Raw genomic sequence first — 17,897 nt, 5'->3', positions numbered from 1 at the left:
CTCTCTTTCTCTCTCTCTCTCGCTCTCTCTCCCTCCCTCTCTCTCTTTCTTTCTCTCTCTCTCTGTCTCTGTGTTTTTTTTTCCTCTTTACTCTGAACTTTCCCAGCTAAAGACATGGACCAAACCATAAAAGGACATGGCGGTTTTTTCTCACAGTCCTTGATGCACATTATGACTACTGGACGTCTAATTTTAAGCCCATGGACCTACTGCAAAGTGTGCTGCTCTCTCTCTCTCTCTCTCTCTCTCTCTCTCTCTCTCTCTCTCTCTCTCTCTCTCTCTCTCTCTCTCTCTCTCACTGTATGTGTGTCTCTCTTTCTCTCTCACTGTGTGTGTGTGTGTGTGTGTGTGTGTGTGTACGTGTTTGTGTTGTTGACCTACTGCTACTGATGATCACCGAGCCGGCAATTCCTGCTGTGTAGTCTGATCTGTTGCGGAGGACAAAACAGGTACGGCTGTGGCGAAGTGCCTGCATCTGGCATCATTCACTAGCAAAACTTATACCCTGCTTCCATTCGATCACTTTATGCGGACAAACACTGACTGCACTCGGTATCGGGTCAGAGTGATTTATTATTATAGTATAAGAGTAGAGGATTGGTCCTGAATGCTCCCTGCTGTGATTTATCTTAGATAAAGCTTCCAAATATATATTTATGGCATTGTATTGTTTTATTTATTTTTACCTTGATGTTTGCGTTGCATTATAGTGCTAAAAAGCAAACAAACTAGACCTAACAAGACTCACTTAGGCTAAATCATGGCAAGTATTCTCCACAGCTGACAACCTTCTCAATATGAGTTTTGACGCCGCGGATGTTGTGTGGACTAACGGGAGCTCCCCGACTCTTTACGCGGAGACTCCGCCGTCGCGTGCTGGCTTCAACTCCTCTAACCTCACGGCCGTCCCGGACAACCACACGCACACCAACCACACCGCCCCTCTGGACCTGAGCCGGGCGGTGCCGGTGGGCATGGTACTGGCGTTCTTCATCATGTTCGCCATCGTCGGGAACATCCTAGTCATTCTGTCAGTGGTGTGCAACCGGCACCTGCGCATCCCGACCAACTACTTCATCATCAACCTGGCCATCGCAGACCTGTTGCTGGGCACGACGGTGCTGCCGGTGTCGGCCACCCTTGAGGTTCTGGACTACTGGGTGTTCGGGAGGATCTTCTGTGACATCTGGGCGGCCGTAGACGTCCTGTGTTGTACGGCGTCCATCATGTCCCTGTGCGTCATCTCCATCGACCGCTATATTGGTGTGCGCTACCCGCTGCAGTACCCGATGATCGTCACGGAGAAGCGGGCCCTCCTGGCCATGCTGGGCGTCTGGATACTGGCAATAGTCATATCCATCGGCCCGCTCCTCGGATGGAAGCAGCCCCCATCTCAGGTACATCTGTTAGAATAATCACCCAATATGTTGTTTTTTAAACGATTTTTAAACATATATATATATATATGTGTGTGTGTGTGTGTGTGTGTGTGTGTGTGTGTCTAAAAATTATTGTCCAGTAGGGCAACAGAAAGACATAACATCTGTTATTACAAATCTAATACATTTATGTGACCCCCACCTCCCCCCATCATTATGTCCTCAGTTGGAAAAAAAAATGTAATACTGTAAAACAAATAAATAAATTAAACAAATGATTAAATGAAAAGTAAAATTAAAAGAAAAGCCCCGGCATGTCTCCCTTAATAAACATAAATAAAATGCACCATTTCCAAGGAAGAAAAAAAAAATCAGTCAATATAGATTTTTTCACACAGCCTACTTTTTTTACTTTTTAAAATTATTGCCCAGTAGGGCAACAGAAAGACATCTGTCATCTTATCACAGACCTGATACATATATCAACATTTTCTTATTGTACTAAGTTATCCTCTTCATGCCTGAGATTGACCCCCTACCCTAACCATTCCCCCTCTATTACTCTCAGTTGAAAGAACATTTAATATTGTACATACATGAGTAATTAAATTTCTAAATAAATAAATAAAAATCAATAATACTGCAAAAGTAAAATTAGAAAAGAATTCTGTCATGTCTACCATAATAAACATAAATAAAATATTTCATTCCCAGTGAAGAAAACAAATGAGCCAGTATGTTTAAAATAAATCCAATTTTATACCCAGTGCATTTGCTGTACCACAGGGTAGGGGCTCTGTATGGTATCTTTTTTTCATTTCTTCAGTTTATCTCCCAGGGACAGTGCAAATTAATAAATATTACTGTAAATATGTCAGAATCAGCCATTATGCCAGTGTTTTAGGGGTTTGTTTGCTATTGTGCTTTGGTCATTGTGTAATTTACACGTGGGTTGTTTTTGCTGTTAATGCCTTGTTAACTAGAGAGACTGTAAACTTCGGTTTACTCGTTTTGTTGAGGGATTGTTTGTCAATGGACATTTAAGAGGATGCCTTTGTTTTGTTAGTTTTCGAACTTTTTGGCATCAGAGTTTATTTGTTTTTTTGGCCACTAATCTTGTATTTTATTTGGCTGTATCACGGTTTTGAGTGGTGGCCTATTGTAAATTTGTTTTATGCAGGTAAGTGTAGAGTAGCCTAGGTAGGCTCTTTTTGTTTGGACCGGGTGGGGTAGTATTTCTTTTTGTTATAGAGCAGGCTAGTGTTGTGTGTGTATTTTGCACTGTGTTGTGTATCCACTGCCTTGTTTTTCATTTTTGTGGTTTTTTATTACCCCAACTCACTACAAATAAACGGCTGTACATGCCTGTACAACCATTTTTGTTGCGTCCCTGATATCCCTAGATATTTCCCATCTTTAGGGTTGTAACAGCAGAAATTCATCCTTTGCTTTTCCTCTTGTCATCTATAAAATCAAAAGATATTGACCTGACCCCCTGGCACAAGGTAGTGCTTATCACACAGGGCACATAAAATGTTTATTAAATGTCAAAACAAAACAACATATATATATATATATATATATATATATATATATACACACACAAATATTACTTCCATGCATACTATCCTACATGTATGCACTTTAGTTAATGGTAAGCAAATGTTTAGTTAGTTAGTTAATAAAAGAACAATCATATCCATCTGGAAGTGATTTGGGCCTAAATGAGATGGCGTAGATATTTCTGAGGGAGATAGCGCAAGCAACAGAGAGATAGAGATAAGTGTGTTTGTGTGTGTGTGTGTGTGTGTGTGTGTGTGTGTCTTCTTATGTGCTGACCAAAGTGGAAATCAAACCAGTCATGTAAGAGAGAGAGGAAGATGCAGAAAAAGATGAGAAGTGGAAATGCAGGGAGTCACACTTTCATCTCGCATTAATAATATCTAAAAATAGTGATATTCTGATATTTTATTGAAGCTTCTGGTGATATAGTCTTTCAGTGCAGTGAGAGGTCAGGTTCAGGTGCACAGCAGCATCCCTGGAACTTAGCAGGGATTCAGTGTTTTGCTGAAAGATACTTGAGGAGGGTGGGATAGGGGTTTGATTCCAGGTTCTTTATCCACCCAGTTACCATCTAGATTGTGTCCAGTTGTTAATTATCTGTATTTCATATAGCTGATGTAATAAATGTGTCTGTTATACCTTTATCTGGATAAAATCTGTGCCCTTGGCGCATATAAATGTCAGAGAGAAAATGGTAATAATGAGAGAGACAGAAGAGGGGAAAGAGACAGGATGTGTATGATTTATAGAGACATTTTGTTGTGCCAGTGGACTAGACTGCATCACAGTATACAAAAAGCCCTCATGTGGTTTGGTGAAAGTTTTATGTTTCATTCTCATTGCACTGTGTTGATCTGAGCATTTTCATAACAGTGTTTCACTATGTTATGTTCTGTTTCCTGTCAGTCATCTGATGCCCACGGAGACAAGTCCACTCCAGGAAAAAAATACCTCAAAAACAAAACATGTTGCCTCATACAGTTTACTATATATATATATATGTATATACACTACTCACAAAAAGTTAGGGATATTTGGCTTTCGGGTGAAATTTACGGAAAATGTCAAAAGTTCACGCTACAGTGATATTATATCATGAAAGTAGGGCATTTAAGTAGAAGCATGCACTGGTGATTTCCTCATCTCAAACAATTTCTTGAAACAAAAGCCAACAACAGTGGTGGGTATACCACAACAAAAAATGTCAGTGTCTCAATAACTTGTCATGTGCCCTTGAGCATCGATTACAGCTTGACAGCGACGTCTCATGCTGTTCACGACTTATTGACTTAAGTCGACTTATTGTCTGCTGAGGCATGGCATCCCACTCTTCTTGAAGGGTGGCCCTCAGGACATTGAGGTTCTGGGGTACAGAGCTCCGAGCCTCTACACAGCGACACAGCTGATCCCATAGGTTTTCTATGGGATTCAGGTCTAGAGAAAGTGCAGGCCACTCCATTTGAGGTACCCCAGTCTCCAGCAGCCGTTCCCTAATGATGTGACCTCAATGAGCTGGAGCATTGTCGTCCATGAAGATGAAATTAGGCCTGTGTTGTTCATGCAGGGGCACAATGACTGGATTAATGATGTTATTCAGGTAGTATGGGCTTGTCACTGTACCATTCACAAAGTGTAGAGCAGTTCTGTACTGACTAGACACACCTGCCCACACTGTAACACCACCACCACCAAAGGCTCGTCTGGTGACAACAGTGGCTGATGCATAGGGCTCTCCTTGACGTCTCCAACATCGTTGGCGGCCATCATTTCTGCTCAACATGAATCGGCTTTCATCAGAGAACAGCACTGAGGCCCACTGGTCCCTCGTCCAGCGTAAATGCTCTCTGGCCCATGCAAGACGATGACACCAGTGCCTGGTGGTGTGGTCAGGTACCCTTGCAGGTCGTCTAGCACGCAGACCATGCTGATGTAAACGGTTTCGAATGGTCTGACGTGACACTTGGGTGCCTCTCACCTCCCTTAAACGTGCCTAGAGTTGAGTGGCATTCATCATCCGGTTCCGTAGGGCACTGTTCACAATGAAGCGGTCATCAGTGTGGGATGTGGCCAAAGGATGTCCACTTCTATGCCTTTCTGTGACTCTTCCAGTCTCTTTGTATCTCTGTTGCAACCTGCTGATGACACTCTGTGACACTCTAAGCTCAGTGGCCACTTCCGTCTGAGAACATCCTGTTTGAAGCCTCGCAATGGCGAGGTGCTGCTGATCAATTGTTAGGTGTCGTCTTGGTCTCATGATGTCAAAATGTGAACAGCATAATGAGGAGGACTGTTTAAATACCAATTCTAATTGAACCAGGAAATCTATTGGTCGATTCATGGATCAAACACCTGATGTGAATTTTGTTTGGTTAAACTCCTTGTTAGAGAACAGCAACTTGTGCAAAAAGTACTGAAACACTGAACAGTTGGACATGTGCATTCAAAAGTTTACAGAAGGTCACATTAAGTTCACCTGTAAAGGTTATAATGCATTTTAGGTTCATCCAGAAATTTAACCTGAAAGCCGAATATCCCTAACTTTTTGTGAGTAGTGTATAGATATATATATATATACAGTACAGGCCAAAAGTTTGGACACACCTTCTCATTCAATGCGTTTTCTTTATTTTCATGACTATTTACATTGTAGATTCTCACTGAAGGAATCAAAACTATGAATGAACACATGTGGTGTTATGTACTTAACAAAAAAAGGTGAAATAACTGACAACATGTTTTATATTCTAGTTTCTTCAAAATAGCCACCCTTTGCTCTGATTACTGCTTTGCACACTCTTGGCATTCTCTCCATGAGCTTCAAGAGGCAGTCACCTGAAATGGTTTTCCAACAGTCTTAAAGGAGTTCCCAGAGGTGTTTAGCACTTGTTGGCCCCTTTGCCTTCACTCTGCGGTCCAGCTCACCCCAAACCGTCTCGATTGGGTTCAGGTCCGGTGACTGTGGAGGCCAGGTCATCTGCCGCAGCACTCCATCACTCTCCTTCTTGGTCAAATAGCCCTTACACAGCCTGGAGGTGTGTTCGGGGTCATTGTCCTGTTGAAAAATAAATGATGGTCCAACTAAACGCAAACCGGATGGGATGGCATGTCACGGCAGGATGCTGTGGTAGCCATGCTGGTTCAGTGTGCCTTCAATTTTGAATAAATCCCCAACAGTGTCACCAGCAAAACACCCCGACACCATCACACCTCCTCCTCCATGCTTCACAGTTGGAACCAGGCATGTGGAATCCATCCGTTCACCTTTTCTGCGTCTCACAAAGACACGGCGGTTGGAACCAAAGATCTCAAATTTGGACTCATCAGACCAAAGCACAGATTTCCACTGGTCTAATGTCCATTCCTTGTGTTTCTTGGCTCAAACAAATCTCTTCTGCTTGTTGCCTCTCCTTAGCAGTGGTTTCCTAGCAGCTATTTGACCATGAAGGCCTGATTGGCGCCGTCTCCTCTTAACAGTTGTTCTAGAGATGGGTCTGCTGCTAGAACTCTGTGTGACATTTATCTGGTCTCTGATCTGAGCTGCTGTTAACTTGCGATTTTCTGAAGCTGGTGACTCGGATGAACTTGTCCTGAGAAGCAGAGGTGACTCTTGGTCTTCCTTTCCTGGGTCGGTCCTCATGTATGCCAGTTTCGTTGTAGCGCTTGATGGTTTTTGCGACTCCACTTGGGGACACATTTAAAGTTTTTGCAATTTTCCGGACTGACTGACCTTCATTTCTTAAAGTAATGATGGCCACTCGTTTTTCTTTACTTAGCTGATTGGTTCTTGCCATAATTTGAATTTTAACAGTTGTCCAATAGGGCTGTCGGCTGTGTAGTAACCTGACTTCTGCACAACACAACTGATGGTCCCAACCCCATTGATAAAGCAAGAAATTCCACTAATTAACCCTGATTAGGCACACCTGTGAAGTGAAAACCATTTCAGGTGACTACCTCTTGAAGCTCATCAAGAGAATGCCAAGAGTGTGCAAAGCAGTAATCAGACCAAATGGTGGCTATTTTGAAGAAACTAGAATATAAAACATGTTTTCAGTTATTTCACCTTTTTTTGTTAAGTACGTAACTCCACATGTGTTCATTCATAGTTTTGATTCCTTCAGTGAGAATCTACAATGTAAATAGTCATGAAAATAAAGAAAATGCATTGAATGAGAAGGTGTGTCCAAACTTTTGGCCTGTACTGTATATATATATATATGTGTGTGTGTGTGTGTGTGTGTGTGTGTGTGTGTGTGTGTGTGTGTGTGTGTGTATACACACACAGTCAGGTCCATCGGTATTTGGACAGTGACACAATATTCATAATTTTGTCCTTGTACACCACCACAGTGGATTTGAAATGGAGTAATCAATATCACCTTTAATTCAAGGGGTTGAACAAAAATATGGCATTAACCTTTTAGGAATTACTGCCAGTTTTATACATTGTCACCCCTTTTTCAGAGGCTCAAAAGTAATTGGACAAACTATACATAACATATGTCACTATAATTATAAGGATTATATTCAATATTTGGAGGAAAATCCTTTGCAGTCTATGACTGCCTGAAGTCTGGAGCCCATGGACAACATCACCAGATTCTGAGTTTCCACCCTTGAGATGCTCTGCCTTTACTGCCTTTACTGCAGCCTTTACAAGCTGCTGCTTGTTTGTGGGTCTTTAAGACTTCAGTTTGGTCTTCAGCAGGTGAAAAGCAGCTCAGTTTGTCATGTCCAAAAAATTATGTTGAGTTTTGTTCTTGTGTATGTTGTCTCGTGGCTTCCTGTTTTATTTTGAAATCCTACTCTCCTCTCATTTCTGGTCACTTGCCCTTCCTCTCGTGTGTTTCCCTCTGGTCTGATTGTCTGCACCGCCCTGATTGTTTCCACCTGTTTCTCATTACTTTGTGTATTTAAGTTCCGTGTTCAGTTCTGTTGGTTGTCTGTTCATTGTGTTGTATCTTGTTGTTGCTGCATGTCATGTTTGGAGTTTCCTGTGTTTGTAGAGATCCCTGTGTTTCTGTGTTATTATTAAATGTTTTGGTTTTCCGTTGAGCATATTTGCCTGCATGATCCTGCATTTGGGTCCTCTACCAACCACCTGCCGTGACACAGTCGGGTTGAGATCTGGGCACTGACTTGGCCGTTGAAGAATATTCCACTTCACTGCTTTCAGTAACTCTTGAGTTGCTTTTGTAGTATGTTTTGTGTCATTGTCCATCTGCACTGTGAAGCACTGTCCTATTAGTTTTGTGGCATTTGGCTGAATCTGAGCAGATAGCATAGCCCTATAAACATCAGAATTCATCCTGCTACTTCCACCAGCAGTCACATCATCAACAAACACACTGGTTTCTGAATGTTGAGGACTTTGTTAGCACAGCAGCAGAACATTATAAAATGGCTGTTTCAACTCAAAATTCACATTTTGATTATATGTTGTGGAATCTTTGCACTGTACAAAAACATTTTCGTTTCAACAAGTTAGTGTCTGGGCTGCCTTAAATTTTTAAGGTGACTGAATTTTAGAAAAGTTTGAGTGTTTTTTTTAATGACTCAAAACAGGTTTTACTTTATAGTTAAATAAATAAGTGCAAATAAATACTTGTTAGTGTGTAATGAACCTAGAATATATGAAAGTTTCACTTTCTGAAGTAAATTATGGAAAAAAGGAACTTTTCCATGATATTTAAATTTTTTGAGATGCACCTGTGGATGCATTTATGACTCACTTTTAGATGAGTCGATATGTCATCAAATAAAGCACCAAGCCAACTCATATCTTCTTTCGTCATGAAACAGCCTACCTAGCTGCTCCTTTCTTAATCGAATGTCACTGACTCATTCAGCATAAGGAAAAAAAAAATCAAGCTTACCTGTTATTCTGTCAAAGACACGATCATACCATTGACACTGCCCTAAAAAGTTCTTTATACACGCTGAGAGGTAATGCAAATGACATCTCACATGCTAGGATTTCTAGTGTAGTAATATCAGCTGTGGCATCGGCCAAACTAGACATCACCATTAACATAATTGAGAGAGTACTGGCCAAAATGTATCGCTGACTGATACTTTGGTGCATCCCTAAGCTAAGATATTTACATCATCATAAGCATGCCTTGGAGATTTTTCAGCTCTGGAAAGCTGCCTTTCCTGGCCCTGTAGAGCTGCAGTAATCGAGGCAAATGCTTGTCCAGCCTCGAAAAGCGTCCTCTCAGGTCAGATGAAGTGATTTGAGTGAATCCAGCTTGAATCTATAGGAAATGAAACAAAAAACAAAGGAAAAACTTCTTTCAGCTTCATCCATGCAGAAAGATGAGCCGCACAGCCATAGGAAATAACAGCATTTCGCGTGGCTCATTTCCCAGCCAAACTGCAGTTCTTCTTCACAACAGATGGCTTAATATTTTTGTTGTTATTGAGTAGGACTGAATGAATACATTATTTCAATATCATATTTAAAGAAAATTATATGTTTATAATGCTGTCTGTTGAGGGCCTTTGAAGGAGATTGCCATGAGTTTGACTACTCAACAAGTTGAACCTTCTTATACGTTCATTATACTTATTTAAGTGCATTCATAATCTGCTCTAAGACAAATTGGATTGGGACTCTGTATCAGCAGATATTAAATACTGAACATATGATCAGATCGAGGGCAAAAAAAAGGTGATCAGGATATCACTACCATTTGATCCCAGGCTTCAGTAACTTTGGTTTGGTTGCTTTTTAACATACTGAGTTTATTCTAGCTAGAACTTATTCTGCAATTAATAAAAAAGAATTTTGATTTAACTGACCATTGTATATTGAGGTCAGTTAAATCCTTTTTTTCTTCAGTCACGAATAAGGGTACATGAAGGTAACAGTTTCTCCTCTGTACTTGAGACCAGACATGTAAATTCTTTCAGGTCAGAAAGGTGACAGGGCAGATGGGTGTTCTGAGGGGATAATAATAAAAGTATTCACATATTTCTCTACCCATGCATTATTTTAATATACTGAAGAGCTGTTATTAATGCAAAGAGTGCTTTTATAATGGTTTATTTATTTATTTAACCAATAAACTCATATAAATAAACCCCCGCCACCCAGCCTGCACCCTTAACTTCAAATCCTTACCTGTTCCTTCGTTAACAAAGCTGGCCAACTGGTCATCACTGGTGCCACTGTCACAGGTGGCTCTTATTCCACAATTTGCTTTCATCTCAGGGAAAAGGTGCTGGCCATCATTTCACTTACTTTATTCATATCAGCTTTCTTCCTCTTCATCTCTCCAATAATGGCTAATTTCTCTTCTTCCATAACATTTTGAGTTCTTCCCTCCGGGAAGTCAGAAAGAAAAATGACTTCAGATATGTTAGCTTTCTTGAGCTTCTGTTTTGGTCCTATGGAGCAGCAATTAATTTGGAGTTCAGAGCTCACAAAGGTTGTTCCTGAAGCTTCCCATTTTGAATATTAAGCTGAATTTCCAGCAGAGCCAACCCTTAGGGGGGTAAGGATATTTCTTTATGAGACTGTGGGCCACAATGTCATATTCTTCTCATGATGGGTAGGCAGTGTATATGTACATTGCCACTGCAAATTTGTCAAGGATCTCAGATGTTGTTTCTTTTCTTACATTAGGCAAAGATCCATTCTCCTGGTAGGCTTCATTACTCCTTATAAGCTGCAACTCTCTCATACAAAAATGTAGGAAGCTCAAACGGGTCAGGCCAAGGCCAATGGTGAGTGGAAATGTCCTCACGAGAAGGCAAAGGGGTTGAGGAGTTCAAGTTGCAGAGCTCATCATCAAACTCTGGATCATACTGGACGACCAAGTCCCCTTCCATCCCAAGCTTACATTGCAAGAATGAATAAAAAATGAATATATTTGAATAAAAAGTGAATTGAAGCAAGATACTGAGGGGGTTGGGGCAAAAAAATCCCAAATGCCCTACAATGCAATCCATTCCAGTAGCCATACAGTTAAATAGTCATAATGTTGTGTGTTTAGGTGAAACTGTAGGAGAGGTACTGATTTCACTATGCTGTCAACCCATCTCAATGAAGCAGAAATGCTGTATGAGATCAGAAGTCTGTCTTGAACCATCTTTGCTAAAAGGGTGAAGAAGTCATTCAGCTCCTCTGGCTGGACTACAAGCAGTTTTGCAGAGTGATTTTTGCAGATCTCATAACAGTGCTCCATGTACCAAGCTTTGTTGTGGTTCCATAACAGAGCTTGTTTTCAACAAATAGGACATTAAGAATTTTCCCAAAATCAGGCAGTCCATTTGTGCTTTGAGTTGATAAAGACATTCCTTGTGTGTACCGAGTTCCATGTAAGAATACAGTTTTTGCAAGAGAAACTGCAGTCACACTTCTGAATTTTCCCTTGACAGTGTCTTTTACAGAGAGGCCCAAAATCACAGCTAGTGCTGGTTTGAAAACATTAGGCAATGCCAACATGAGTTGGTGCCTGGAGGCTAAAGTTAGTAGTATATTTTTAAAACTATTATCATCATTAACAACCCTCTTAAAAAATGTTTGGCCTCAAATCTAATGGTTCAAAAGTCCAGCAAAGGACCAAGACAACTATCTAGATAGGAATAATGCTCTAAATAATGATGTTTTGGTTTCAAGTTAAACTCGGGAAAAACCTCCTGCAGGAGTTGCCGGTGTTCAAAAATTCTTGCTGCAAGATAAAGCAGCTTTTCCTCACTTAAAGTGGGTGATGCTAGAATTTCTATAGTGTCTTTCATGTCTTTTTTTTTTTTTTTAGATTTTTTTTTTTTTGGCATTTCTGCTTTATTTGACAGTCAAAGTGGAGATAGACATGAAGGGCAGGGGAGAGAGGAGGGATAACATGCAGCAAAGGACCTGAGGTCGGATTTGAACCCTGGTTGCTGCGATCGGGCCCTTGCACATGGTACACGCTTTTAACCAGCGAGCCACCGGTGCGCCCCATGTCTTTCATATCTAATATGATACCCCAAGTCAGGTCATTTTCAGGTATTTCATTGCCAGTAAGCAAGGGCAACAGCCTCAAAAGTTAATGGCTGCTCCAACCAACCGTTCCTTTTAATCTGAAAGTGTTAGCTATTGTTTGTGGCCTATTTGTCCTATCTGAGAATTTATAGGGAAAATACTGAATGTCAGTATTAAGTTCCTCTAAGGAAAAGTCATTATTGTCAGTCAGTGTCTTTAAACACAAACAACTCCACAGGTACTGTTCCTTCAAAAAAGTCATGTAGGAAATCCAGTGGAAATAAGCTAATTTGTTTAGGACACAGTCCCTTTTTACTCCATCCACAACAAGAACCTCGTTCTCTTTTACTCTCTGAACAGGTTCAATGTGCAATATTTTTGTTTTGAGTTGAAACAAACCATCCCTCACAGAAACACTCTGGATAGCATCATGGCTGGCTAAGCAGAATCTACAAAATTTATCAACACGAAATTACTCTTGAAACCCAGCCAAAGAATGGGCTCCTAAATTGTTTGATGACACATACAGGACTGTGCCTTTGATGCAGATACCCAACCTATCAATGTAAAATCCCTGGTTTTCAAGTATACCCCTTCTGTCGTCTTCAGGTCAAAATGACCCACTACTACGTTTAACAGCAGAGAAAAATTCCCTAAATAATATTTTTTCAATAATTTGATAATAATAATTTGACGACTTTTCCTAGATTGATCCCTACAAAAAGTGAAGTGTTGTCTTTATTCATATTTCATCTATTTTTTAAAATTATTTTTATTGCTTTCATCAAGAAATAATACATATAGCATACTGTATACTTTTGTACTCAAAACAAAATACAATTCCTACCAGTAACAGTATTCCTCTACTCCACAGGATCAAAGACCATACTCACGCTCATACACATAAACATAGATTAGCCCATACATATACCAATCCCCATAGTCTCCACACTTCCACTCATCCACAAACCATTCGCTTCCACTCATCCACATATACCATTCACCCTTTCCCAGACACACATACACGATTACACACATACTTCCACACACACTTGATTCCCATTCTTTAGTCATCATATCCAGTCTTTATTCCACAGCCAATATGATCACAAGGCTTCATAGACATCCTGCCATAATTTGCTAAATTGTTGCCTTTTGTTCCGGTCTTTGTACATTGATTTTTCGGTAACACTTTACAATAAGAGTACAACAATTAACGTTAGTTAATGCCGTAATGGTTAATTAACTGTTAGTTAATAGTTATTATGGCATTTACTAATGTTAATAATATCTACAATAACCCTTAAATAACATAAATTAATACCTTAGCATGAACAGCATTAGTACATGATTCTCGGAGACAGTAGTTAACGGTTAGTTAACTGTTACTCAGTGTTTATTACCTGTTACTTAATGTTTATTACGACATTAACTAACGTTAATTGTTGTACTCTTAATGTAAAGTGTTACCAATTTTTCTATGTTTAAATAGTATTTCATTAGTCCCTTCCATTCTTGTAGTGATGGGGCCTGTGTATCCTTGCAATACTTTAAAATAATTTTTTTAGATACCAAAGAGGAGAAAAGGACCTTCTATCCTATAGGGTATTTCAGATTGTCTCTCCTTTGGAAGATACCGTTCAGGGCTGTCAATCTGATTCTGATTTTACAAGCATTGGTCATACATTTCTGAATTTCTAAACAGCCATTACAAACTTTCTCACATTCCCAGAAAGCAAGTATTATTGTCTCCTCTTGTGTGCCACATTTTACACAGTGGGGGGAGGAAGAGACATCAAATTTATTTATTTTAGATTTAGGGCCCTATCTTGTACCACCCGCTACCCATTGCCACTACCTGCTACCCGTGAATTGCGCATTTAGGAGCTTCCGCTATCCCTAAACGGTATTTTGCGCCCGCGCAACCCGCTATACATTATGCAGACTCCGTTATTTGCGCCTGGAGGTGTGTTCATGGGCGTGTTTTATGCGCTATCCCTAAAATTGCTATCTTAAGCACACACTTTTGGGCTTTTACAAAAGCCGGTGGCTTCAATGCGTGCCCCAACGGAGCCACACCACGCACACGGTCGGACTGATACCAGGACGCCGCCGGAATGGACTGAGTATATTACTCATATAGACTGTTTAGAGGAAAGACTGTTTTAACTTGGACACTTACACCAGTGTGTTTTATTGTTTTATCATAAGCCAGCAGCTGTGCTATATTTTTATTCTTAAAATTTTATTTGCCCAATCTACCTTGTCAATAAATGAGTTTACACGTAGTTACACCTCTGCCTCTTGTGTCTGTGTGGTGTGGCCCAGGGATTTTACTCAATCAGTACAACCTTGTGACACATCCACTTGGACACATGTGGACGTGCACATGCGGCTCCACCTCCCGAATTAACTCGCCTATAATATAATATATAATATATAAAAAAAGCCACCTTGCTTTAGCCTCAGTTGAACCCCTGAGAAAATCTACCTTCCTCTCTCCATCACGGGTTTCGGTTTGCAGATTTAGGATAGTGCAGCCTGCCCTTAAAGGCAATGGCACCTGGCACACTGATTGGTGTAATTGGCCCAAAACACGCCTATGCATAATATAGCAGGTAGCGCAAGTGTTTTACGGATAACGACAGGTGCGCAAGATAGCAACTTTTGCGGGGGAACGCCTCTTGCGCAATGCTAAATCCCTAAATAACGGGTTTAGGGACTCTGGCGCAAGATAGCGCCCTTAGTGTAGTATATTCTTGTCATGAGCTTGTATTGTATGAGGTGCAAATTCTCATTAGTGGTAATGGTGTTAGTTAAATTCATATTTCCATCTAAACTGTACTAATATTGTCTTCGCGTCAAAATGACCCAACAGTTGAAATCACAGTCACATAGTCAGTTACATACCACAAAAATGTGAGAATACTTCAGTTTTTATTGGGATAAATAAAAATGCTTCAAAAGTACTTGTGCACTTTTCTGCTACTTTCTTAGGCTATAGAAATACTATACAAATACTCCAGTAAAAAAAAATACTACAGTAAAAAATAACATACAGAGAAAACAGTTGACAGTGTCATAGAAATGCATGGTGTATCCTGAATAAATGCAGTCTTTCTGCCATGTGAAGAGGGAAAACTCAGATATTCACAAAATTTGTGGTGAATGACAAGTTGTTTCTTCAAGCAAAATGGATTTGGTGTTTAATGTGAAATGATACAGATGAAATCTGTTAAATATACACAAATTGAAAGTTTGACCTGATGGTGGCGCTAGATGAAAGGTCATGCGGTTACCGACTTTAGTAGGTTTTATCCAATAGGGGTCATTAATGTCTCCAGAAAATTCAAAAAGATTTGGATGAAAGCTGTCCAAGATACACTTATGCTAAGTTGAGACTTTGAGCTGGTGGTTGCACCGGAGGAAAGGTCACAGGGCCACCAAAATCAATAGGGTTCATCCACGAGGTGTCATAAATGTGTCCAGAAATTTTTAAACGATTTGGATGAAAGCTGCCCAAGATACACGAATGCTAAGTTGAGACTTTGACCTGGTGGTGGCACTAGAGGAAAGGTCATAGGGCCATCAAAATTAATAGGGTTCATCCTCAAGGTGTCATTAATGTGTCCAGCAAATTTGAAAAAATTCAGATAAAAATTTTTCGAAATGCACTAATGCTAATTCAAAAGTTTGACCTAATGGTGGCGCTAGAGAGAACATCACATCATTAGTATTGCTCAGTACTGCAAGGTATATACTGGATAAGGCTGATCTGTATCTGACAAACAAATCTGCAAATACTCAACAAATAGCAGTAACTATGTTTTTTCCTTTTTTAACAATCAGCCTTATAATCAAAGCCTAGTTGGCGCACGCTCTGCTGCGACAGCACACACTGTACTGTTAGACACCATGTTTTGCTTGTGTTTTTGTCTAATTTGTGGGTTCGGTTTGTCTCCGTTAAGTGTCTTATGTCAAGCGTAACACTCGGCTGACCTAATATGATCAGAAACTACAAAGCGATCATCATTGTATTCACCATCTTATGGCTGATCTGCGACACCTCTGCACTGCTGTTGAACACCGGCAACAGCTTACTCACCTATGGCCGTGATGAACTCCTGCTCCACCGAACCTCGCCGCTGAGTAACATCAAGCCTGAGGTGGATCTACCTCCAGAGCTCCGGCCAAGAAAAAGGGGAAGACGCGGCGGCATCCGCAGCAGAGTAAGGAAGCGTCCATTTAAGCCACCTCTTCCCTCCATTATCCTGTCCAATGTCCGCTCACTCCGGAATAAAATGGACCTACTTCACGCCCGTTGCCGACTGGAAAGGGCCTTCAGGGACACCTGTATCATCGCTTTGACCGAGACCTGGCTCGACGGGTCGGTACCTGATGCCGATGTCATCCTGGACAACTTTACCATCGTCAGGTCTGACAGGACACGCCAGTCGGGGAAGACGCGGGGCGGGGCGGCGGAGTCTGTCTCTACATCAATAACAGGTGGTGTAACAACATCAAGGTGCACCGAAAGGTGTGCACACCCAACCTTGAGATGCTGACCGTGTCCCTGCGTCCATATTATCTCCCACGGGAATTCCCAACTGTTGTGGTCAGCTGTGTTTACATCGCCCCCAGTGCAAACGACAAGGCAGCCGCGGAGCTTGTAGCCGAGGAGGCTAACACGATGCTAGCCAAATACCCGGGAGCTCCGGTGTTCTTCTTGGGGGACTTCAACACCTGTAAACTTGACAGCGTACTGCCATCATTCCAGCAGTACGTGGATATTCCCACCAGGCGAGGAAACATTCTGGACATTCTGTACAAACAAGTACTGAAGAGTCACAAGCCACAACGCTACAGCGTCGCACAGTGGTCGGAGGCTGCCATCACTCAACTCCAAGGCTCCCTGGCATGCACCATCTGGAGTGTTTTTGATGGGCAGCTGAATGACAAGGTTGATGTCATCACAGACTACATCAAATTCTGTATGCACACCTCCATTCCAGTTAAGGTAATAAAAAAAATACCCCAACTCTAAACCCTGGATCACACCCCAAATTAAACAGTGCCTGAGGGAAAAACACATAGCCTTCAGCCTCAGAGACTGGACTGGCCTCAAATTGGCAAACCGAAAGGTTAAAAACGAGGTGTTTAAGGCTAAACTGGCATTCAGGAATAAAATGGAGCAGGAGTTCAGCAACATGAACACTAGGCAGGCATTCCAGAAAGTCAAAACTTCTCTGCAGCAAGTGAGAAATGGCTGAGAAGTCTTCCTCCTCTAGATCCTGCGGAGCCGGACCCCTTCTCAGTGGAGGAGGTACAGCAACAACTCAACCGGTGTAAAGCAGGCAAAGCCCCAGGTCCTGACGGCATCCCAGCCAGGGTGGTAAAGTCCTGCGCGATGGAACTTGCCCCCATTCTTCACTCACTCTTCTGTGAATCTTATCACACAGCCACAATACCCACCCTCTGAAAAACTGCCACAATCATCCCAGTACCCAAAAAACCCCGACCTAAGGAACCCAACCACTACCGCCCTGTTGCCCTCACCTCTATAATAATGAAGTGCCTAGAGAAACTACTGCTCACCATCCTTCTCCCAGTTGTCACCCCACAACTGGACCCCCTCCAATTTGCTTACAAAGCTAAGAGGGGCACTGAGGACGCTGTGGCCTGCCTGCTGCACCTCCTCCTACAGCACCTAGACTCTCCAGGCACCTTCGCCAGGATCCTGTTCGTGGACTTCAGCAGTGCCTTTAACACCATCCAGAGGCACCTAATGATCAAGAAATTACACCACCTGAACATTCCATCACATCTGATCCGTCTCCTGCACAGCTTCCTCAGCGACAGACGGCAAGCTGTGCGGGTGGGCAACATCACATCACCCACACTCACCATCAACACCGGAGCACCGCAAGGTTGTGTACTGAGCCCATTCCTATACACACTCTACACTAATGACTGCACCAGCCCTT

The 17,897-nt window shown here is 41.6% G+C and overlaps 1 protein-coding gene across 1 annotated transcript in view; it reads left to right on the top strand.

The window, feature by feature from the left end:
• The first annotated feature begins 730 nt into the window (after positions 1 to 730).
• LOC115371560 (alpha-1B adrenergic receptor-like) overlaps positions 731 to 17,897 on the top strand; it is a 45,202-nt gene continuing 28,035 nt past the window's right edge. The window contains exon 1 of the mRNA XM_030069002.1: positions 731 to 1,397. Within this exon, the coding sequence (XP_029924862.1) occupies positions 798 to 1,397 (600 nt within the window). The 5' untranslated portion in view covers positions 731 to 797. The remainder of the gene's footprint in view (positions 1,398 to 17,897) is intronic.

Source organism: Myripristis murdjan, chromosome 14, assembly GCF_902150065.1.
Source record: "Myripristis murdjan chromosome 14, fMyrMur1.1, whole genome shotgun sequence".
Taxonomy (NCBI): Eukaryota; Metazoa; Chordata; class Actinopteri; order Holocentriformes; family Holocentridae; genus Myripristis; species Myripristis murdjan.
Note: the sequence above shows the minus strand (reverse complement) of the source record. Positions and strands in the feature narration are given on the sequence as shown.